This window comes from Vigna unguiculata, chromosome 4, assembly GCF_004118075.2.
Source record: "Vigna unguiculata cultivar IT97K-499-35 chromosome 4, ASM411807v1, whole genome shotgun sequence".
Taxonomy (NCBI): domain Eukaryota; kingdom Viridiplantae; phylum Streptophyta; class Magnoliopsida; order Fabales; family Fabaceae; genus Vigna; species Vigna unguiculata.
Window position 1 is genome coordinate 11,463,542 of NC_040282.1, and position 23,039 is coordinate 11,486,580.

The window sequence follows — 23,039 nt, forward strand, 5'->3', positions numbered from 1 at the left end:
TTAGAACAAACTACTTGCACTGTGACAAGAAAACATGATGTCATCTCGTGACTACTGAAGTACAATAATTCGTGTTTTATTCTTTCAGAGGAGAAACAATTTAATTTTAGATAGTGAATTACTTGCAATGTTTTCCCTAGTCACATTTCATCTACTAAGAGTAACCAATAATTTAAATCTAACTCCATCAAGCATGAGAGTGGGAAATCTCAAATTTTCATTATTCACTAGTAAGAAGACTTAAAGCACAAGGTTTTAATACCTCTTTAGAAGATACAATATACTATGGCCTCTAGATGCTGAACTCTTACAATGCTCCAGATATGTACAAGAATGTTTGATTTTATAGTTCATGTACCTGTAAAATAGAATTTACCCACATGGCTCAGTTTCACTATGAAAATACGAGATACACAATTCATCATTGTCACATATACTTGTAGACTTATGTAACAGAAGAAGCATATCTATATGTGTAATAAAATGACTTGTACATGAACTAGCTCTACAAGATAATGCTCTTCTACTAATCATCACGAGAACATTAAATCTATAAAATGTAATTTTCATTGAAGATGATCAGTCGAATAAAAAATGCACATAGTTACTAAACCATTCACACTCATAAATGCACGTATAATGTATATATTCTTTTGATTGGAAACTTGAATTGCAAATTGGTGTGCGAAATTGGAAAGTCATAGCTAACATATTGTAACTAGAAAAATGATTCAATCTTCAAAGAAATATATTGTGATTGCGTAGTTTAATGGTCTTGAGCCAAAATAACGTAGCTATATGACTTTTAAGATTCAATCTTTACACTCTACTAACCTAATTTTTAAGAGCTTTGGATGCACTTCCACGAAATGCAAGATCCAAAGCAAGCAAAGTGCATCAGGTTAGTAAAATTATCCCCTTTCAAAATTTTATCTAGCTCGATGCATTAGATGAGAAAAGTTATCCACTTTCAAAATTATTCATAAAGGCAAGATCAACCATTATCCTTTCTAAAATCTTATGATGATCCTTAACACAAAGTTCTTTTGCAAGATTTTAGAAATTTTGTATTGAACTTTTAATTTGCAAAAATTTCCTACTATCCACTTAGCCACCTCTAGTTATAGCACTAAAATATATAATATCACCTTTTTTTCCAAGTCTCACCACCACACGACTACAATTCTTTATGCATATTACAACATTACTTCCCCCTTTCACTAACTTTTACATTGTTAAAAGATACCAAAAAAGTTAACCTATAAAATTACCACAAGGATTGTTGTGTAAAGGATTAGAATATGTCTGTGAGAGAGTTACACAAAAAAGAAATACACTTAAACCACAACTGGAAATGAAAATCAAAGAAAAAGTGAGAAAACCTACGTGTGAAAATTGTAGAATCTCTGAAATGACAAAACACAAGAACCTGTAAAAAATAAAATGCTAGAACCATTTTGATAACATGTGAAAAACACAATAATAATGTGAATCACGGAGAGAACATATGAAAGGGGAGAGAGAGCAAGAAGAGAAAATGAAAGTGCAAACAAAAACTTAAAAGAGAGTGAACCACTAAGATAAAAATTCAAACCTATGTGCCAGGAGCGAAAGACTGAGAAGAATGATGTTGCCAGGAGCAAAGGAGAAAGCAAAATGTGTATGAAGATTATTGCTAGGAAGTGTGAAAAATATTGTGTCGTGCTCGTGTGAAGTAGTTGAAGAAGAAAAATGGACAACGTTTGACAGATGTGAGAGGAAGAATGTCTTATAATTTGAAAAATGGATCTTTAGTTTGCTGCAAATTAATTTTATTTATTATAAAATTACTTTCATATTTTTAAACTAAAAATTATGATAAAAATAAAACACCTTTTTCTTTAATTTGATAAGAATACTTAATTTAATTATTAAAAAAAATCATAATAAGTATAATTACTTTAGGACAATTTTATATAACAAAATCCACGTGAATTAATTGTGGAAGGTTTTTAAAAAAAAATAATCTACGTGTATTCTTTTAATAAATAATTTTTAAGGAACATTACATATATTTTCATTGAAATAAATTGGCAAAAAAGATTACACGTAATAATTATATACATTTCATGGAGTTTGAACTTGGAGTTTGAAAGAAACCTAGACTATTTCTTAGAGGTTTAAAAGGTTTTAACAAAGGTTTTAAAATCCTATGCTACTTTATAACACTAAACCTTTGTAATTTAAGGGAGGTTTTAAAAACCTATACTATTTTTTAGAGGTTTAAAGTTAAACCTTTGTAATGTAATAGAGGTTTTGAAAACCTACACTATTTTATAGAGGTTTAACACTAAACCTTTGAAATTTAACGGAGATTTTAAAAACCTTAGTTAGGTTAATCCATTGCTAAATAACCCCCGTTAAACGCAATATTTTTGTAGTGGGGAGGTTGTTGCATTACGAAGGTGGAGAAAAACATGTAGTGCAAGGAGTGGATCTAGATATGTGGTCCTACTTCGAAGCATTGGGTATAGTCAAGAAGGATTTTAAGTATGATGGATAGGTGTATATGTGGTGGAAGCCTAAGAAAGGGAGAATAGATAGAGATTTAAGGCCATTAACTAAAGATAGGCATGCTTTGCAGTTGGCAGAATACGCAGAAAACAAAAAAGAAGAGGTTGAGATATATGTGGATCATTTGGTTGATTATGCTAAAGTCATTGAACTTGTTGAAGGAGTGAATGAGGGGGCAAATGAAGAAAGCAGTAATGGTGGTGTTAATGAGAGAAATGAAGAAGGGGACAATGTTGGTGGGCAAATGAAGAAGGGGACAATGTTGTTGTTAATGTTGGTGGGGCAAATGAAGAAGGGGACAATGTTATTGTTAAGGTTGGTTGGGCAGATAAAGAAGATGGGAGTGCTGATTTTGTAGGAGAGGGAGGAATACAACAAGAGGGGGATGATGATGTTGTTCAGCAAATGGAAAATGATGAAGAGGTGACTAATTCTGGTGATGAATCTGGTGTTGATTCAGGGGATGAAGAAGTTGATGAATTGGATATGAGTGAGGATGAACGACACAAATATGATAATGATTGTTTTGGGATGGAAAATATGTCACGTAAAGATGTATCTCAAGTTTTAGACTGCTGGAAAAAATTCAAAGAAGGCTGAAAAAATAGGAAGAAGTCAAGAAATGAAGGTTTGGGTACTTTTGAGCCAAACCAAAGTGAAGGTATGAGTACTTTTAACACACAACAAACTATTGATAATCATGAAATAGATTCCACCTATAACACTAATGAGTTAGATAGTGATGTCGATATTGATGATGAGGAGGGTGTGAGGAGATACCCAATATTTAAGGGTGAAAAAATGTGCAAAGAATTCAAATTCAGATTTGGGATGGAGTTTTGTTCCTTGAAAAAATTCAAGCAAGCTCTGATGGAGCAGTCAATGTTGAATGGAAGAGAGATTAAATTTATCAAGAATGATAATGTCTGAGTGAGGGCCATTTACAAGAAGAAGTGTGGATTTCTAATTTTATGCAGCAAAGTTGGAGGAAGTCAGTCTTTTCGAGTCAAGACCTGGTTTAATAGACATAATTGTGGCAAAGTTTTTGGTAATAAAAATGCAAACAAGGAATGGGTTTCTAAAATTGTAGTAGAAAAGTTTAGAAATGTTGGAAGAATGACAGCGAACGAAATTATTGATGATGTGAGAAAATTAAACAGTGTTGAGATAACTCCTTGGAGGGCTTGTAAAGCAAAATAAATAGCCATGGACATTCTTGAGGGGGATGGGCAGAAGTAATACACATTGTTATATGATTATGCGACAGAGTTGAGGAGAGTGTCTACTCAAACAATAGTCAAGATTAAAATTAACCAACCTCAGCCCACATTGCAACCATGGTTTGGGTCCTTTTATTTATGTCTTGATGGGTGCAAGAAAGGGTTCGTCAATGGCTATAGATCATTTATAGGTGTAGATGGATGTCATCTAAAAACTAGTTATGGAGGCTAAGTATTAGTGGCGGTTGCAAGGGATCCAAATGACCATTATTTTCCACTAGCATTTACTGTTGTGGAGAAGGAGTGCAAGGTGACTTGGAAGTGGTTTCTAACTTTATTATTGGAGGACATTGGAGATATTCAAACCAAACACTGGGTATTTATTTCAGATTAACAAAAGGTAAATTAAAATTAGTATAATTAATTTTGAATAATGAAATATAGTCTGTTAATGACTAAGTCTTTGTGTACATTTGATAGGGATTGATGCAAGTATTTGATTGCATGGAGTTGAGCACTGTTTTTGTCTAGACATTTATACAACAACTACAAGAAGAAATTTGGTGGGGGGGGATATGTTTGAAGTCACACAAGGATTCACAATGGAAAAATTCATAGTTGACCTCACAAACCACACTTGTAGTTGTTATTTTTGGGACTTAGTTGGAATACCCTGTAGACATGTGGTGGCTACATAATTCTAGAGTAGAACAACCCTCTGATTATGTGCATGCATATTATAAAAGGGAGGCTTATCAACCTTGTTATGGGTCACAAATTTCACCCATTAATAGCCAGTAGTTATGGCCTAAAACAAATGCACCCTGAATCCTAACCTCAATATATAAGACTCCACCTGGTAGGCCACGAAAATTAAGAAGGAGAGAACCTGGTGAGCATATGAGTCACTCTAGATTGGGGAAGAAGAATCTTAGAATGAAATGTAGTAGTTGTGGACAATTTGATCACAACATCAAAGGCGGCAAGCAGGGAAAAACCAGTAAGGTACATCTTATTTATCATATTCACTTTATTTCTGATATAATTACAATGTTGAAGCTAATGAATGCATGTTATTAATAGGGAAAACAGAAAAAAAAGGTCTACAACAACTGCAAGTACTAGTGCATCTTGAAGGAAGACGAACTTGAGATCTGCTACCACCACCATGAGAAGGACAACTTCTAGGAAGGGAGGAAGGTCATCCAAGCCCCCAAGTGGGGCATCTATTTTAGGTTCTCAAGCAAGTTCAAGCAACCCACCCATTGGATAGCCTATGTGAAGAATATTGGGAGATGTGTTTTTTAGTTGTGGTGACAAAGCATATTTTGATTTAAATGTATTTTTCGGTTAGTTGTGATGAACTTTCTAGTAGTTGATGTTTTAACTTTAGAAGACCGAATTGGACCACTTGGACCACTTGGACAACCACTATCTTTATGACTAAATTATGGATATTGTATTAAGTATTACAACAGTGTTTACGAGTTTTTTTCCTTGCTTTACCACTTTTTGTAGGGTTGTGATAAAGGAATAATAAGTTCATGGAATTGCTAGTTTTTTTACTGTGATAGTGCAAAATTTTTTAATCAGCATCGACTAAGTGGAGGGATTCAAAAATTCTTCCATCAGTGCTAATTATGTTCATGGAATTGGGAAATATAAGTGTTTGAAAGAGTAGTCTACAATTACATCAGACTTCGTAATACTGCATAAATGTTATTCCTCAAATATTTTAACAATCCAACCACTCAAAATTCATTCACTTAACAAGTGGATTATGTCGCGTGAGATCTCCCCCTGTGGTAGTCAATAAATAAGTAGTATAAGAATTCAACATGATGTATAATGTTTAGTGCCAAATCATAACTTATATAGTTTTATAAGTACCATATAATAAGTTGTCAGCTATAATAAGTACCATATGGTAAGAGTAGCAACATCTCCTTGATCACATTCTTTCTTGTCCTAAGATTTACTGCATTAATCAGGTTCTTTGAATTTAAGACTCCAAAATGTAAACTATTACGAAAGCAAAAGTCAGCATCATCTTCAGGTTCTAGTAATAGGTTTGGAAATGCAAACACCACTGGATCACCTACCAGTTCACCTTCAAACATGTTAACTACACTAATGTTTCTCAAATAAGATGATGAATTTAGCCCAAGCCCATTTCAAGGCCCAATACCAAAATAAGGCCCAAACCCAAATAAAGGCCCAATCACCAAAGGAATGCTCAAGAAGATTCAAAATGCTAGTGATGGTCAAAATCCTTCAAGGCCCAATGGAATCAAGCTACTTTTCAAATGGGCTAGGAGGATATTAAAATCCAGATGAACATTTGAGTGCATGTGCAAATTCGACCAATGTAGTTGGGTCATCCTTTGTAAATATTTGTTACTTTGAATAATTGATCAAAAAATCACCAAAGCATTGTTTAATTAGGCTCATGGCCTCATTAAACAAGCTTTGGCTGAATAGGTGTCTAGAAAGCATGCCACACTTAACACATTGAGCACATGTTGCAATGTGGAAGGTGTGACTTGCCACATGGCACTTAATCCACAAAATAAGGACATCTAGATCTAGATTTAGAATGAATTCAACACATGTCATAAACTTAGCCTAGCTGAATTCTTTCTTCTCCTTAGGCTATATAAGAGAGCTCATATGCATTGTGTAAAGGTTACTCTTAATTTGAATGACAAATGCCTAGATGTTGATAGCAGTCCACACATTTCCTTATTGAGAGTCATGAGAGCTAGGAATCTCCTTAGATCTCCTCTAGGATAGCTTCTCCTTCCTAGAACTTCATCACCACACCATCCATTGCTCAAATGCCTTCAACCTTGCTTCCACTCCAAATTCCGCTACACTAATGAAGTTTCTCCTCTCCCAAAAACCGTGCAAGGAGCTTTATCAAGTGGTATCTAGAGCCACTCAAGCCTTGTTCATCCATTTGTCTCGGCTTGAGTAAGTGTTCTTAATCCATTTTCGTTTTTCCTTTGCTTTTCTGTGTGGTTCCACTCTCTTTTCATGTCTTCTTTATGTTTTCTTCTTTTTTTTGCACCAATTATCATTGAGTCTACATGGATCTTAATGGTTCAAATTATAGTTCTCCTTGAATCATTGGTATACAAGTGTTCTTAGGTTCCAAATTATTTTCCAGCACTATTTTTACGTTTTGTTGTTTTCTTTCATTTTTTTGGTGATTCTTCTTCTTCTTTTTGTGTTTAATTTTCAGTTTATCATCTTTTCATGTTGTCTAGTCATGTGTAATTGCTTTGCTTGTCATCAATTCTTAGTTTAAATGTTCCAATTGCATTTTGGAAGCTCAATCATGTTGCAACATCACACAATAAGCAATGATCATTTCAATGAAGCTTGTGGATGTTCATGCACGGATTCAGTCCATTTGCTTGCATTTTCGCCAATTGATTTATGTTTTCTAGAGTCTTAGATGTTCTTATATGGTTCATACTTGAAGTTAGATCACTTTCAAGTTCATACAAATTGATTTCTTTCAAGAATATCTATGATCTCCAAAAACTGCTTGGTGGCGATGAAGGTTGGTGAGGCGACTCATGTGATTCAACTCAGAATTGTTAGTTCTGCGTAGAACCGCCTGACAGCAAGGATGAACAGCTCGACGACACAAACATAAGTGGTTTGGGTGCTATAGTCTTTTTGGAGTTCTGTGATGTTTTTGTATGTAGTGTAAATGCCTATGATTATATGTGAATGCTTGTGAATGTAAATTATTGAAAAAGTGCTACTGTAGAGGGTAGTTGATGATTGAATAATTTTAGGAGTTGGTAAATTTCGACAAAGGAGGGGAATGACTGATACACCTGATTTCAGATTCTGATGATAGTAATTTGGTAAATTGAGACTGTTATGGGTTACGTAAGCATACTACACAATAGGATTGGATGGGTTCTTGTGTTAATTGGATGTGGAAGTCAAAATTTTGGTGATTTAGGGTTTGATTGTAGGGAAAGAATTTCTTTGTGAGAGACCATTATCAACCCCAAGACCACAATTGTTAGCTTGTCCACTTTCTTCTTCCTGCTACTGTTGTTACGCATTGTGGCTGTTAAAAAAATTCATATGCTTTACATTACTTATGTCAAACACCCAATTTCGTTTGGACGAATAACATTGTTTTTTAATATATATATATATATATATATATATATATATATATATATATATTCAAAAATAAGTGTTAAATAATAAAAAAGGATAAAAATAAATTGTTAAAAAAATAAAAAATTAATTAATAAAAGTTTCTTTAATTTATGTTTTTCAGAGTTCATTAAAATAATTTTTTTGTGTTTTAAAATAAAAAATAAAAAATAATAATATTACTAAGTATTTTTCATTTTTTTAATTAATAAATAAAATTCAGAAATTAAAAAATTGAAAATTGAAAATAAAAACGGTTTGCAAGATTAGAGGGAACAGTTTTTTATTCATATTTCAACTTCTACTTCAACTCCTACTCATGACTTCATTTACACATATTGGACATCGTGGTAAAAAGAAAAAAAACAGAAATTGCTTATCATCAAGTCTGCAAGTTCTTCTTCGTTCTTTTTGGGTTACATCTCTTCTAGCAAAAACAAAAAATTTGGGTTATCAAAACAAAAGAGAAAGAGATCTGCCATTTTCTACTTCGTTCACGCACTAGAGGAAAAGCGGATTCACTTTACCGTGTCAATAGCAACAATGGAAATGACACATGTTTTTTTCATAAACGGAGTGATATGCTGAAACCAAAGGAGCATACAGGAGATATTCAACTTTCATTCAGAATTAAGAGTAATTAAGGTACATATAGTTTTTAACTTTGCTATGATGCCCTTGTTCCTTATGTTATGGATGTATTAATTGTATGAATTATGGGAACAAAATCAACTTTCTTAATCTGATACTATAAGATGATTAACTAACCCACCACGTAAAACTAAAAAAAGTAACAGTAAATAAGAACTGGGTTTAGGAATTCAAGTAAAATTGAGGCGAATGCTACGACAGATAGAATGGTGTTTTGGGTGACCTTACGGTGCTGGCGTTTAATAGTAGACAAAATCTTAGTGTGTTTTGGGACTCTCTGCTTGAACATTTGGGAATCCTAGTGTGAACTTGAAAGGAGAAACGGTGGCTAGCATTGTCGTTGGTGGTGGCACAATGATGGTGGCTGACATTGTCCACGTCGTTGGCAATCGTGATTATATGCTAAGTTGGCATTTTGCGTGGCTTGTGACATAATGATGAATAAAGAAGATGGCTCCTTTGTGCGTGTAAGAAAAGTGTCGATGACGGTGGCCTAAATGGGTATCGAGTAATGGCAAGCATTGTCGTTGGTGGTGGCGCGACGATGAAGGTCGGCGCCATTGTTGATCGCGTCGTTGTCGGTGGTCTGGTTGTAGGTCTCAAGTAGGGGCAACAATGGTGTTTTGTGGAAGGAAGAAGATGAAGTTTAAGGGTTAGGTCTCAAGTGATGTGTTTTGTTAATTAGGGCAGATTTAACTTTTTCTTTACGCATCTCCATAATTTAATTCTCGCACCCCTGCTTTTAATTAGGGTTGACAGATTCATTTTTCTTCATGCACCTCCATAATTTAATTCGCGCACCCCTATTTTTAATTTGGGTTCTGGTTATTTATTTACTTCATGCACTCCCCCAATGTAATAACCTCATACCCCTTACATTAAGTTCTATTTTACCTTATGTACCTGCATTTTCACTAAGCACACACCCCACTCCTTTAATTTCCTTTTCTAAACTTGGATGCATTTACTTTATGCACCACACATTTTCTCTTTATGCACCCCGTTTTCATATGTGTAGTTTTTCTCATTGCACTCACATACTCACTTATGCACTCCCATTTTTATTTTATTTTATTTTATTTTTTCTTTAGGGGACCGACTCCCGGACCCTAAATTTGGTTTTCACTGACTTTATTTTATTTTTATGGTTTTCCATAGTTTTCTAGAATAAACTATGGTGGTGACTTCTAATCTTTTTTTCAAATTAATTTATTTTTAAGTTCGTCGTCCCGTCACGATTTAGGTTGTGACAACTTAATTTTCATATTTTCAAATGGCTTATATACCATGATTGTTTGTATAACTTCAATGTTGATAACATAAATGGTAAAAGTTAGTATAAGTTGTAGATGCAATTTTAGGTGTGTGAACCTTGATATTATTATGTTTTGGACTACTCTACTTTACGATCAACATTCCATTATTGTTTGAGGGTTTTTTTTGTTCAACATTTTTGTTGAATCATTTCCTTTCTCTTAATCTTCTTTAACTCAAACTCCTTTTTATAGAGGAATAATGTGACCATTTTTTAGAAGAAGGTAACAGCGAGGAATGGAGGCACAGGTAGCCCCCAAAGCCAACTTTCTCTATTATATAAAAATTGGCAGAAGTGAAAAAGAGAGAAAGAGATGGAAGAGAATGTTGGATAGCTAAAAATTGCTAACTTTTATTATCATGTTTTATTTTTGTCTATTTTTATCTTTAAATGTTATTTTATTATTATCTTTTTAGATATTTTATATTTTATTTAATAAAATTGGAAAAGATAAGTATTTGGTTTACATATTTAGTATTTTGCAGAAAGTTGGAATATCAAATAAATTAAGAAGAATATCAATAAAGTTGGCTACTCTAATACAAAATAAAGTACAAAGTTGCAAGCTCGCTCCAATTTGAAAAATCTATATATAAGTGTTACATAGATGTCAAAAGGAACAACCCTTCGGGAAGGAAAAAAAAATCCTTTTGGAGACAAAACCCTCTTTAGGGGAGAGAGGGAAAAATAAATATTTTTGGGGAAAAAGAAACTTGACCTAAAAGGAGAGAAGGTATATGTGCATTTTGAAGGCTGCATGCATTCATCTTCATCATTATTCTAGTATTCAAAATATGAAGGAGTAGCTAACTCCATCATTCACGGGGCTAGGTGTAATTTATTCTTGACTTTTTTTGTGAATTCACTCTTCAATCACTAGTACAAAAATTATGTTTTACATCGATTTTTTATGGCTTATTATATCGATTTTAGACCCGATGTAATAATTACCGATGTAATAAATTTGACACTCTTTACATCGGTTATGGAACAACCGATGTAACACATGATATTAAAAAAAATACAAATATTCGAGTGCTCCAGTTATAGCAATCTTCATTGAAAAAGAACAAAAACTTATACAACATCCACTTTAGCAAATCACAATGGAACTGTGGGTACTTAATACAAATATATTCATATTAAATAGAATAACAATCCAGCTAGTTCGAGCCAAGATCCATCCAAATATTCTCGACATGAATTCATAAGAAAACATTTACAAAGGACACTCTTTAGCAAAAGATAATCAAATCAAATGTTTAAAATTTAACTAATATTTTAATTAACAGTTATGATGAACAGAGACACAACAACTTTCACTCAGTCTTTTAACATGAAAAAATACCTATGTCAAACTAACAATGAACCAAGAATCAATGATGTTGAACTAAGAAGCCTCGACGTCGAACGGAACAGCAGCTGCATCGAACAGAGCAGTGGCGGTGAGTGGAGCAGCAGCGGCAAGCGGAGTAGCGGTGGCGAGCGGAGCTGCAACGACGCTCGGAGCAGAACCAGCGACAATGATGACGAACGAAGCAGTTCCAATGACGACAACAAAGATGAGCAGAGCAGATCTAGTCGCGATGGTGACGAGCATAGTAGATCCAACAATAACAACGACGAGCGAAGCAGATCCACCAGCAACGACAATGAAAATAGTAGATCTAGCAACGACGACAATGAGCGGAACAAATCTAGCAGAAGCGGGGTCAAGCAAAATAGATCCAGCAACTTAAACGATGAGCGTAGTAGAGCGAAGCACCACTAGCACCAAGCAAACCACTATCAGAGTGAAGTTGAAGAGGAATATGATGAGGAAGGATGTTTCATTGCGGGAGAAGATTTAGGGCTTTGATGGGAGAGAAAATATTTGAAGAAGAAAGAAATAGTGATTGCGTTTGCGTGAGAGTGTTTTTTATATTTTTAATTCAATATTACATTAGTTTTAATTACAACCGATGTAATATGCGATTCTTTAATTATAAAATTGCCACCGCATTTTTATTACATCATTTTTAACTAAACTGATGTAATATATTGTTGTTAAAAGGTAATTTTGCACTAGTGAATATAACTCTTTTTCATAATCTTTTGTATTCTACTCTTATTTTAATTGCATACTCTATATATTGTTGAAAGGGGGAGCCTTTCATCCATAAATGAAGAACAATTTTGATGATGTCTACTGATCTGGGATAAAACATAGCTTGGTCCAGTTAGGATATGCATTAGGATATTAGCTTCTCTTTATCAATTGTATTTCAGGCTTGCTGTGTAACTCTGTATATGATTAGCTCCTTGACTAATTGATTAGCTGTGAGTATTGTACTAAGTAAGTGAAAATATACTCACGATAATCGATTAGGTAAATGGCTAATTGAATTAGTGACAGCAAAAACCTTTGTATAAAAGCTGTTTTGTAATCTGTTTTGGGTCTGGAATTTTTGAGAGAGATCACGCAGTCTTCATCTGAGAAAGAGCAATCTGAGAGACAGAAGAGCTTCAGAAGATTCTGCAATAACCCAAGCACAGATCCAAGAATGATTGATGGTTGACTCTACCATGAAGGATCTTGCTTGATTCAAGGAGCATCAAGTCAAATCTGCACAACTTAGGTGTTTTCGTTTCTTGTTTTGTTTTCTGTGTCTTTGATTACAGTAGCTTCAGTGGTTGAAGTGTGGACCTAGGTGCAATTGTGTGGATGCATTGCTCCTAGGGGAAGTTCTTGATTGTTGAATCAAGTTCTTGGGTTTTGGGGGTTAGAATTACATAGGTGTGCTTGTAATTCTTGGAACCTTTCTGTTTAGTGGAATCCTCCTAAGTGTGTTACTTAGGAGAAGACTGGATGTAGATTCTTTTTGAATCGAACCAGTATAAATTGTGTGTCTTGCTTCTTTCTTCTCTCTTTTAATTCTCCTTGATTGTTTTAAAACAGTCCATTAACCCAGAACTGTGTGATTGATTAACTAAGCTTTAAACCTTAAAGACTCCTTCAAGATACACTTTAAACAAGTGAGAAACTCATTAATCAACACAGATCCCTTTGTGGTTAAGAGTATTAGACAGATCTCATTTAACAATTGGCACCAGAGCTGGCTAATCGCACGATAATCGATTAGAAAGATCCTGATATGTCTAATACATCTCAAACCTTTGCTGAAGGGGCATCCATCAACAGGCCACCTTTGTTTGCTGGTGAAAACTACCCTTTTTGGAAAATTAGAATGAAAATTTTTCTTGAATCAGTGGACAAAGGGGTCTGGGATGCTGTAGTTAATGGACCTTTTCAACCCATTAAAGTTGTGGAAGGCAAAACTGTTCTTAAAGAATTCTCATAATGGACTCTTGATGAAAATAAAAGGGCACACTATGATGTTAGAGCCAAAAATATTATATCCTCTGCACTAACTTTGGATGAATTTTACAGGGTATCTGTGTGTGAATCCGCCAAAGAGATGTGGGATGTTTTGGAGGTCACCCATGAGGGCACGAATGAAGTCAAAAGGGCAAGGAAGAATACTCTCATTCAAGAGTATGAGATGTTCAGAATGAAGGCTGGAGAAAGCATTTGTGATGTGCAAAAAAGATTTACACATATAGTAAATCACCTTCTAGCTCTTGGCAAGATCTTTGACAAAGAAGAATTGAATATCAAAATCTTGAAGAGCTTAAACAGGACATGGCAGCCCAAAGTCACTGCAATTTCAGAATCCAAAGACCTCACTAGCATGAACATAGCTACACTCTTTGGAAAGCTAAGAGAACACGAACTAGAGCTTGGAAGACTCAAGGAAGAAGAGGATGGAGAAAAGAGGCACACAATAGCCTTGAAGAGTGCTGTAAAATCTGCAGCAAAACTGAAGAAAGCAGAAATTGTAGATGAATCTAATGATGATTACAACTCTGACAGTGAAGCCTTGAGACTAATGGTAAAGGGGTTCTCAAAATTTATAAAATACAAGAACAAAGCTACCAGTAATTCTGCAGAAATTAAAAGATCCTCTAGGAAGCAAGAAAAACATGTTCCAACTTGCTATGAGTGTGGAAAAATGGGACACATCAAACCTGAATGCCCTGTCCTCAAGCTGAAGCAAAAATTAGAAGAGAAAGGTGAGACAGACAAGCACAAGAAGAAAAGGAAAGCTTACAATAGTGACTCCAGCTCATCTAGTGAATCTGATGGAAGCATTGAGGAAGAGACCAACCTCTGTCTTATGGCTGGAACAAGCTCTTCTAAGAGTAGTGTGAGTAGTTTCAACTCCAATGATGATGAAAATAATTACTATGAATTACTTGATGCTTTTAATGAATTGCATAAGGAAGCTACAAAATTGCAAAAGTCAAATAATAAGCGTAGAGGAGAAATTAAATGGCTTGAAGGTAGAGTAAAGCAACTAGAAGAGGAAAATGAAAATCTGATAACAAGTCTTGAAAAACTAGAGAAATCTAAGAAACACTCTAGGTCCAAAGATGACACAAGCTCTCCCCAATGTGAAAAATGCCTAGGACAGCTAGAAAAGATAGATTATCTAATGAAAACTCTCTCAAAATTCACTTTGGGAAGATCAAATCTTGATGCAGTGTTAGGATCTCAAAGGAGTGTGCTTAATAAAGAGGGAATAGGTTACAGTGGCAAATCTAATCCATTAGGCACCAGAAGTTTTCTAGATATGAGTAAACCAACATCTGTCATTTGCTCCTACTGTTCTGAACCTGGCCATTTTTCTAATTCCTGCTACTTTAAAAATTGTGGGGTTCCTAAAGGAGAGTACAGATGGGTACCTAAAGGAACACCTCAAACCACTAACATGAAAGGACCCAAGTTCAATTGGGTACCTGCATCTTCTCTTTAATCTTTGTTTCAGGTGTGTCTTGATGCAAGGAAAACAATGTAGCTTTTATATAATGGATGCTCAAGACACATGAAAGGAGATGTGAAGAAGTTCTGCAAGATATCTTACAAAGCCAATTATTGGTCATGTTACAAGAGGTGTTAATAACAAAGGTCAAATTTTAGGCATTGCCAAGGTGAAAAGTTCCTCTTCTATTGTGATATTGCAACTGATTATGGCTGTCTGCACTCTGATGTTAACCTGCGCTACTGATTTCACCTGCTGCGTTGGTAGTATTGTCATACATTGTATGCCTATTGTGTTCAAACTGTGTAGCTGCTTGCCTAACCTTGGCCTTAATCCATTATCGTGCTCTATCTGAAGCCTAGTCTGTGTTAAGTTCTGCATCACATAGTTGCTACTTAATTTCTCAAAAGGAGCCCGCTAATCCATTATGCGAAATTGCTATGCATTCTGGTTGTTATCCTGGTTGTTATGCATTATCTACTGCTGCATCTTTTACTTTGCTGCGCTATTTAGTTGTTTTTTTTTTCTGTCCCATCTTGAATATGTCTTTTTGCTACTGTCCAAAAAGGGGGAGAATTATTTTGCCACTGCATTGATAGGCTATACTGATAGGGGGAGCATAAAATTAAAGTGATATCTGTTATATGCCTATGCTGTTGTTTGCCTTGTGTGCTTGTACTGCTGTTGTGTTTGCTTAATGTGCTGCAGGCAGGCTTATCATAGTCCATGTTTTGGACATCATCAAAAAGGGGGAGATTGTTGAAAGGGGGAGCCTTATATCCATAAATGAAGAACAATTTTGATGATGTCTACTGATCTGGGATAAAACATAGCTTGGTCCAGTTAGGATATGCATTAGGATATTAGCTTCTCTTTATCAATTGTATTTCAGGCTTGCTGTGTAACTCTGTATATGATTAGCTCCTTGACTAATTGATTAGCTGTGAGTATTGTACTAAGTAAGTGAAAATATACTCACGATAATCGATTAGGTAAATGGCTAATTGAATTAGTGACAGCAAAAACCTTTGTATAAAAGCTGTTTTGTAATCTGTTTTGGGTCTGGAATTTTTGAGAGAGATCACGCAGTCTTCATCTGAGAAAGAGCAATCTGAGAGACAGAAGAGCTTCAGAAGATTCTGCAATAACCCAAGCACAGATCCAAGAATGATTGATGGTTGACTCTACCATGAAGGATCTTGCTTGATTCAAGGAGCATCAAGTCAAATCTGCACAACTTAGGTGTTTTCGTTTCTTGTTTTGTTTTCTGTGTCTTTGATTACAGTAGCTTCAGTGGTTGAAGTGTGGACCTAGGTGCAATTGTGTGGATGCATTGCTCCTAGGGGAAGTTCTTGATTGTTGAATCAAGTTCTTGGGTTTTGGGGGTTAGAATTACATAGGTGTGCTTGTAATTCTTGGAACCTTTCTGTTTAGTGGAATCCTCCTAAGTGTGTTACTTAGGAGAAGACTGGATGTAGATTCTTTTTGAATCGAACCAGTATAAATTGTGTGTCTTGCTTCTTTCTTCTCTCTTTTAATTCTCCTTGATTGTTTTAAAACAGTCCATTAACCCAGAACTGTGTGATTGATTAACTAAGCTTTAAACCTTAAAGACTCCTTCAAGATACACTTTAAACAAGTGAGAAACTCATTAATCAACACAGATCCCTTTGTGGTTAAGAGTATTAGACAGATCTCATTTAACATATATATTGCACATGTAGAAGTACCTATTGATACAAAAGATAGTTTGGGAAACCTGATTAGGGTAGAACAGCTAATGGATTTCACATGCTAGACATAGATGTGGAGCATTGGTAATTCATATCATTAGAATATTGGTTATTGATGCGAACTTATAATAAAAATTGATAGACATAGGGTTTTTATTATTCAAGTTTAGATTTGTCGGTAATGCATCATAGTTTGTTATAAAAGGTGTGAATGCTAGATAAGGAATTGGTGTTTTCACTTTGGACTAAATCCTGAAACCCAATCTTAGTGAATCCTTTATCATATATTTTTGCATACCATATGTTTGATAAAAATACAAAAAGTGTTTTATTTTTGTTTTTGTGAAATTTGTTGTCTAATTGAGTTATGAATTGCAAGAGTTGCCAAGTATTTCACAAGTATTTTAGGAAATGATATTTGGACTTTCCACTTTATTACTTGTGTGATTTGGTACACTTGCCAATCCCGTAACAAGTTTTTGGCGTTGTTGCTAGTGACTTTTGTTTAAACACAAAGCAATTTGGGCATCTCTATCTCTTTTAGACTTTGTTATGTGTTTTTTTTGTGTTTTCTTTTATGCAGTTGTTCTATAGATGTTTATGATTTCCATTTATTTGATTTGTGCTTAATGCTTGTCTCAAGGTACGCCTTAGAACATAATCTAGTTGTGGGAGGGTCCTAGACAAGGGATTTAACAACCTAACTAATCAAATCAAACATAATATTGCAATTCACTAGAAGTGGAAAGCATGCTCTGGTTCTTAATACAAGTTTTGATGCATGCTTAGTCCAAGAGATTTGGTAAGGTATGTCAGACTTAGATGGACATTACAAGAGACATCTACATGTCTAATCTTAGAGAATAGGGAAAGTAGTATTCATCATAAATGAGAGTACTGAGTAATTTTGCAACAAGAGACATTTGAGTAAGGTTGCTTAGGAAATTTGTTTAATCATTATGCATATTGGAATTATTGTTTGGTTGTTGTGCTTATGTTTTGAGAAAAAAAATCTTTGTTTCTTATTTTTACTTGTTTCTATAGTTTTACTTGTTTTGTTGTTATTCTTATGTTTATTTCAAATTCTTAACTTTTTTATATAAAAATTGGTATAACTTGTTTGTTTGAGTACCTTTTGTGTTCTTATGAGTGCAAGGTATTGATGAAAATGAAGATAAGACACAAAGAAGCATATGATATTGGTTCAACAAGCGACCACCACAAAAGAAAAAAAAAACTCACAATGAATATCATGCTTCAAACTAAAAGACGTTAGACAAGAGTTTGTAGGGAGGCAACTCATTATTTTTAGTAAATTTTTTCTTTAAAACATTTTTCAGCATCACTCGCTCGGCGAATTCTCTCGCTCAGCTACCATATCGTCACACATTTTTATTCACTAGCGAAGTTTGCTCGTCCAGCGACTACTTGACCTCACATTTTCATTCGCTACGCCAGTTTGCTCGCCCAACGAACATACTGATGCTCACTCAACGAATATTTTTATAGTTTATCTCTAAACATGCATATTTATTAAATTCTCTTTGATTTGTTCTAATCATGTCCTCAAACTATATGAATTGAATGTTTGGATGGTCAACTGAGTTAGAATATGTTTGAGCAATGATTTTCTTGTCTTATAATTATGCATATAGCTGAGATAACTTGTGACATACATTCATTGTAAGATAGTTTGATATGTTTATATTTAGTTAGTCCTTAATCAATGTGAGAGTATGACCATGTTTTTTTGGGATATTTAGTGTGGAAACATTTGAGTGTTGAAAGCATATGAGTGTTATGAGCTTGAGAGTAGAGAGTTTTAAGGAAAGCATTTATTCACATGGAAGTGTTTTTTGCCTAATTCTTATTAATATAATCACATAATTTGTTAGAAAGGATAAAGACATTTGTTTGATATGTTTAAGCTACTTACCCAAATAGTCAACCCTGGTATATGTTAATTGTTTATTGTTACCCTTTTTGAGCCTAACTATTTTATTCTTTTACTCTTAACCTTTAAAGAAAATATATCTTGTCCTACACCTTAGCCAAATAGAATAGGTACATGTTGAGTAAACTAAAGGTATGAGATCATATTAGTTTGGGGTAGACTATAAACATCGTACCAGGGTATGGGATTGAATGAGTTTGGGGTAGGCTTTTGTAAAAATCCTACCCCAGGAAAAAGAAAAACTGAAAGAAGAGAAAAGACAACAAATCTCATGTGATAAAGAAAGGGTTGTATTATGAGAAATATATTAAATTTTTTAGGAAAACTATTTTGTAGAGAATACCAGGATACCATGAGTTATTTACATTTAGTTGTTCTCTTGGGTTCAGTGGTGTTTTTAAATTCCTAAAAAACCATATTTCTTCTAGCTAAACATCATTACAACCTTTGAAAGACCTTTTTGATCTAACCAAATGTGTGCATTGTGTAAATTAGATGATGGGCAAAATTTGATGGAGTGGTTTTATAACATGTTGATTATGAGTGATCATTTATAAACACTTGTGTACAGAGTGAAACACTAATTTATGTAAACTTTTTGATTCAATAGTCTGGTTATTATCTCTTATACTATTTTTAAGATTGAATTGCTTAAACAAAATCATGCCATTTGATCTTAAGGTTTAAAGCCACAAAGTGAAATTCTCTTCTATTGCATGATTAGGATTGATTAAGAAGTCATTTGTTCATATGATATTATGATGGGTAGACCTGAGTTTTTCTTACTTTATAGTTTTAAGTTTTCATGAGGACATGAAAAAGTTTAAAGTTTTGGGTATTGATAATTCACATTCTCTTGTTTCATTTTTTGTTTATTTTTATCTTTTATTGTTATTTTATTATTATCTTTTTAGATATTTTGGGTTTATTTAATAAAAATGGAAAAGATAAGTATTTGGTTTACATATTTAATATTTTGCAGATAAGTGCAAATATTAAAGAAATTAAGAAGAATATCAACAAAATTTAATTATCAAAGTTATCAGCAAGAGGAGATATTGATAAAGTTGGTTACTCCAATGCAAAATCAAGTACAAAGTTGCATGTCTAGTCCGATTTGAAAAATCTATAAATAAGGAGCTTGACAAAGGTCAAAAGGAACAACCCTTCAAGCAGAAAACCTTTTAAGGAAAAAACCCCCTTTTTGGGGAGAGAGGGAAAAATAAATACTTTTGGGGAAAATGACATTTGACCTAAAAGGAAAAAAGGTAGAGGTGCATTTTGAAGGGTACAAGCATTCATCTTCATCATTATTCTAGTATTCAGAATGTTAAAGAGTAGCTAACTCCCTCATTCAAAGGAGTCGGGTGTAATGTATTCTTAACTCTTGGTGAATTCATTCTTCAATATAATTATTTTCCATAATCTTTTGTGTTCTACTCTTGTTTTAATTGCATAGTCGAGATATATTGCACATACGAGAGTACTTACTGATCAAAAAAATAGTTTTGGGAAATCTGATTGGGGTTGAACAACTAATGGATTTCACATGTTAGATATAGATGTGGAACATTGGTCATTCATAATATAAAAATATTAGTTATTAATGCGAATTTATAATAAAAATTGTTAGACGTAGGGTTTTTATTATTCAAGTTTACATTTGTCGGCAAGACATTACGACTTGTTACAAAAGGTATGAATGCTAGATAAGTAATTAGAAGTATATTGTTTGGTGTTTTTACTTTGAATTGAATCATGAAACCCAATCCTTGTGAAGCCTTTAGCATATATTGTTGCACACCATATGTTTGATAAAAATACAAAAAGAGTTTAATTTTTGTTTTTGTGAAATTTGTTGTCTAATTGAATTGTGAATTGCAAGAGTTGCTAATTGTTTCACAAGGCTCTAGGAAAATGATACTTGGACTTTCCACTTTATTATTTGTGCAATTTGGTAGACTTACCAATCCCATAACAAAAATCACTTAACAGAATAGAAGGCAAACACATGTAAGGGGCAAGTGGGACATTTGCTCGAAAAACAAAGGAGGGTCCACAAACCATAAGCCACGTGCATAATATAAGCTAAATGCATTAAGCAATATCATTACTCTCCCATGCGTGCATGAAGAAGAAGTAGAATGACGTGTCGACAATGCAGATGTGGGCTTTGGATGTGACTAACATCATCGTCAATGGTTGGATAAAGGAGGTGTATGGATGAAGATGAAGAATAGATAAAAAGAGAGGAATAAAAAATGGAACGTAAAAAAGAAAAAAAATGTAAAAGAAAATAAAACAAAACCAAAACCAAATATTTTTTAAAAAAATTACACGTGTCAGCCATGTGTCAGTCATGTGTTCACATCATCTTCATTGTTATACGACTCATCAATAAATTAGCATCATTGAAAATGAAGGATGTATTCCACACATTTCAAAGGTATATGAATGAATTTTATATATTTGACACAAAGAAAAATTATAATATCGTATATAAGTACAAGGCCAAAAGCATATTAATCCTTAATAATTTTACTATGCATTATTTCAAAGTTATTAATTATATTGATTTATATTAAATTATTTTTATTTTATTATTATTTTCAATTTATTTCATTATTTAACCATAAAAAAAAAATATAAATATGAACTCTTCTGTAATCAAATTCTTGATATCTTGGACCACTTGAAATACATGTCCATGTGTGCATTAATTTTTTAGAATTAACTATGTTTTTAGTCTTTATACTTATATGTGAAATTGAAATTCGTTTATTTTTCAAAGTTCATATAAAATTTATTCATGTACTTTCGAAATGCGTGGAATACATCTTCATTTTGAACGACGTTAATTTTTTTGAGTTGTGTAACACCAAAAATGATGGGGATGCTTGGCTAACATGTGGTTTACATGTGTAATTTAAATTTTTTTTTTAATTTTCTTTTACAACTTTTTTTCTTTTTCATTTCCCTTTCTTCATTCTTCGTATGGTTAATTGTTTTTAAATATTGTTAATTATTTTTTGCATTATGTGTGTATCTATTGACAATTTGTAAGTTAAAACTGGAATTAGTATTGTATTTATTTTTTACGAGATTCATTCTGCACAAAATTCTTACATTTTACTTAAACAATGATTGTGAATATACATTTAATTTTAATATAATATATAATTCAAAGTTTAATTATACATTTTAATCATATAATAATATTGTTTTACTACATATAATTAATAATATATTATTATTATTATTATTTCATCATTATTATTAATATGTCTAATTATTTAACTACTATTTATTTATTTATTTATTTATTATTATTATTATATTAGTTTTGATATTATTAATATTATATATTAGTATTATTAGTAGTATATTCTAGTATTATTATTAGTATTGATATAATAATTAGTTCTATTTATTATAATATATTATTTAAATATAACAAAACAAATATTAAAATCATATTATTTATTTTTAATAATATTAAAATAAATATTTATAATTATATATAATTGTAATACTTAGATATAAATATATCAATAAATTATTTATTTAAATAATATAATAACTGAATAAATATTTTGTATACAAATTAAAAAAATAGAACATAACACACACTGTCTGCAACTAGTTCTAATTATAAAAAAAGAAAAATTAAAGAGAGAAAAAAAGTAGGAGAAAAGGTTGGAATGCTCTGAGACAAAAGTGCCCACAGATTAAAAAATATTCCAGGGTGCGCACTGCACTAGTGCATTAGATGTTTTCAATAAATCGGTGAAAAACTCGACAAGTACTGAGATGAGTTTAACAATTTATTATAATTAATTAAAATTTATTACATTAATCATTTTCCGGCTTGAAGCTGTGGCAATTTTGTCTTTATGTTTTAAAAAAAATTAAAGATGTGTAATTAAATTTATTACGCTTGAATACGATATATGAGTATGACATGATATGTATCTAATATATTAATATGTTTGTTTTGGAAACAAGAAGATACTAACACGATATATTTATAATAAAAACATATACAAACTTTTTTAAAAATATGATAAATATATAATTATTATTATTATTATTTGAATCTAAATTATTATCATTACAAGCATCCGATGTAGAAACATGATCCAATGCATCATAAAATTAAATATTTTTTTTACTTAGATTTATGATGGAAATGGTTGACCTGCATAATTTGTAATTTTCTTTTATCATATTTTAATTTTTAAGGTAGACAACACTATTTTATTTCATTTTGTTATTCTTTTACTCTATGTTTCAATTCTAAGCTAATTTTCTTACTTGAATTTATTGATTAGGCCATAATTTTTATGAGAGAGACCACAAAAACTAGTCTATAATTTTCGTTAAGTGGACCGAAACCAAAACGGAGATCATCTTCTTGTCATCTACTTTTATTTCGACTAAGACATATTGAACATTTCATAATCTAATTATTTATTATTATATTTTTCAATTGCCATACATTTTATCAATTAAAATTCTAAATCTGCAACAAAAAATCAGTAAAATATAAAACAAGAGAAATTA

The 23,039-nt window shown here is 32.7% G+C and overlaps 1 protein-coding gene across 1 annotated transcript; it reads left to right on the forward strand.

Moving 5' to 3' along the window:
- Window positions 1-2,548: 2,548 nt before the first annotated feature.
- Window positions 2,549-3,153, forward strand: LOC114180494. Its single transcript, XM_028066807.1, has 2 exons — window positions 2,549-2,789; window positions 2,849-3,153. The coding sequence occupies exons 1-2, from the start codon at window positions 2,549-2,551 to the stop codon at window positions 3,151-3,153; spliced, it is 546 nt and encodes a 181-aa protein (XP_027922608.1).
- The last annotated feature ends 19,886 nt before the right edge of the window (window positions 3,154-23,039 follow it).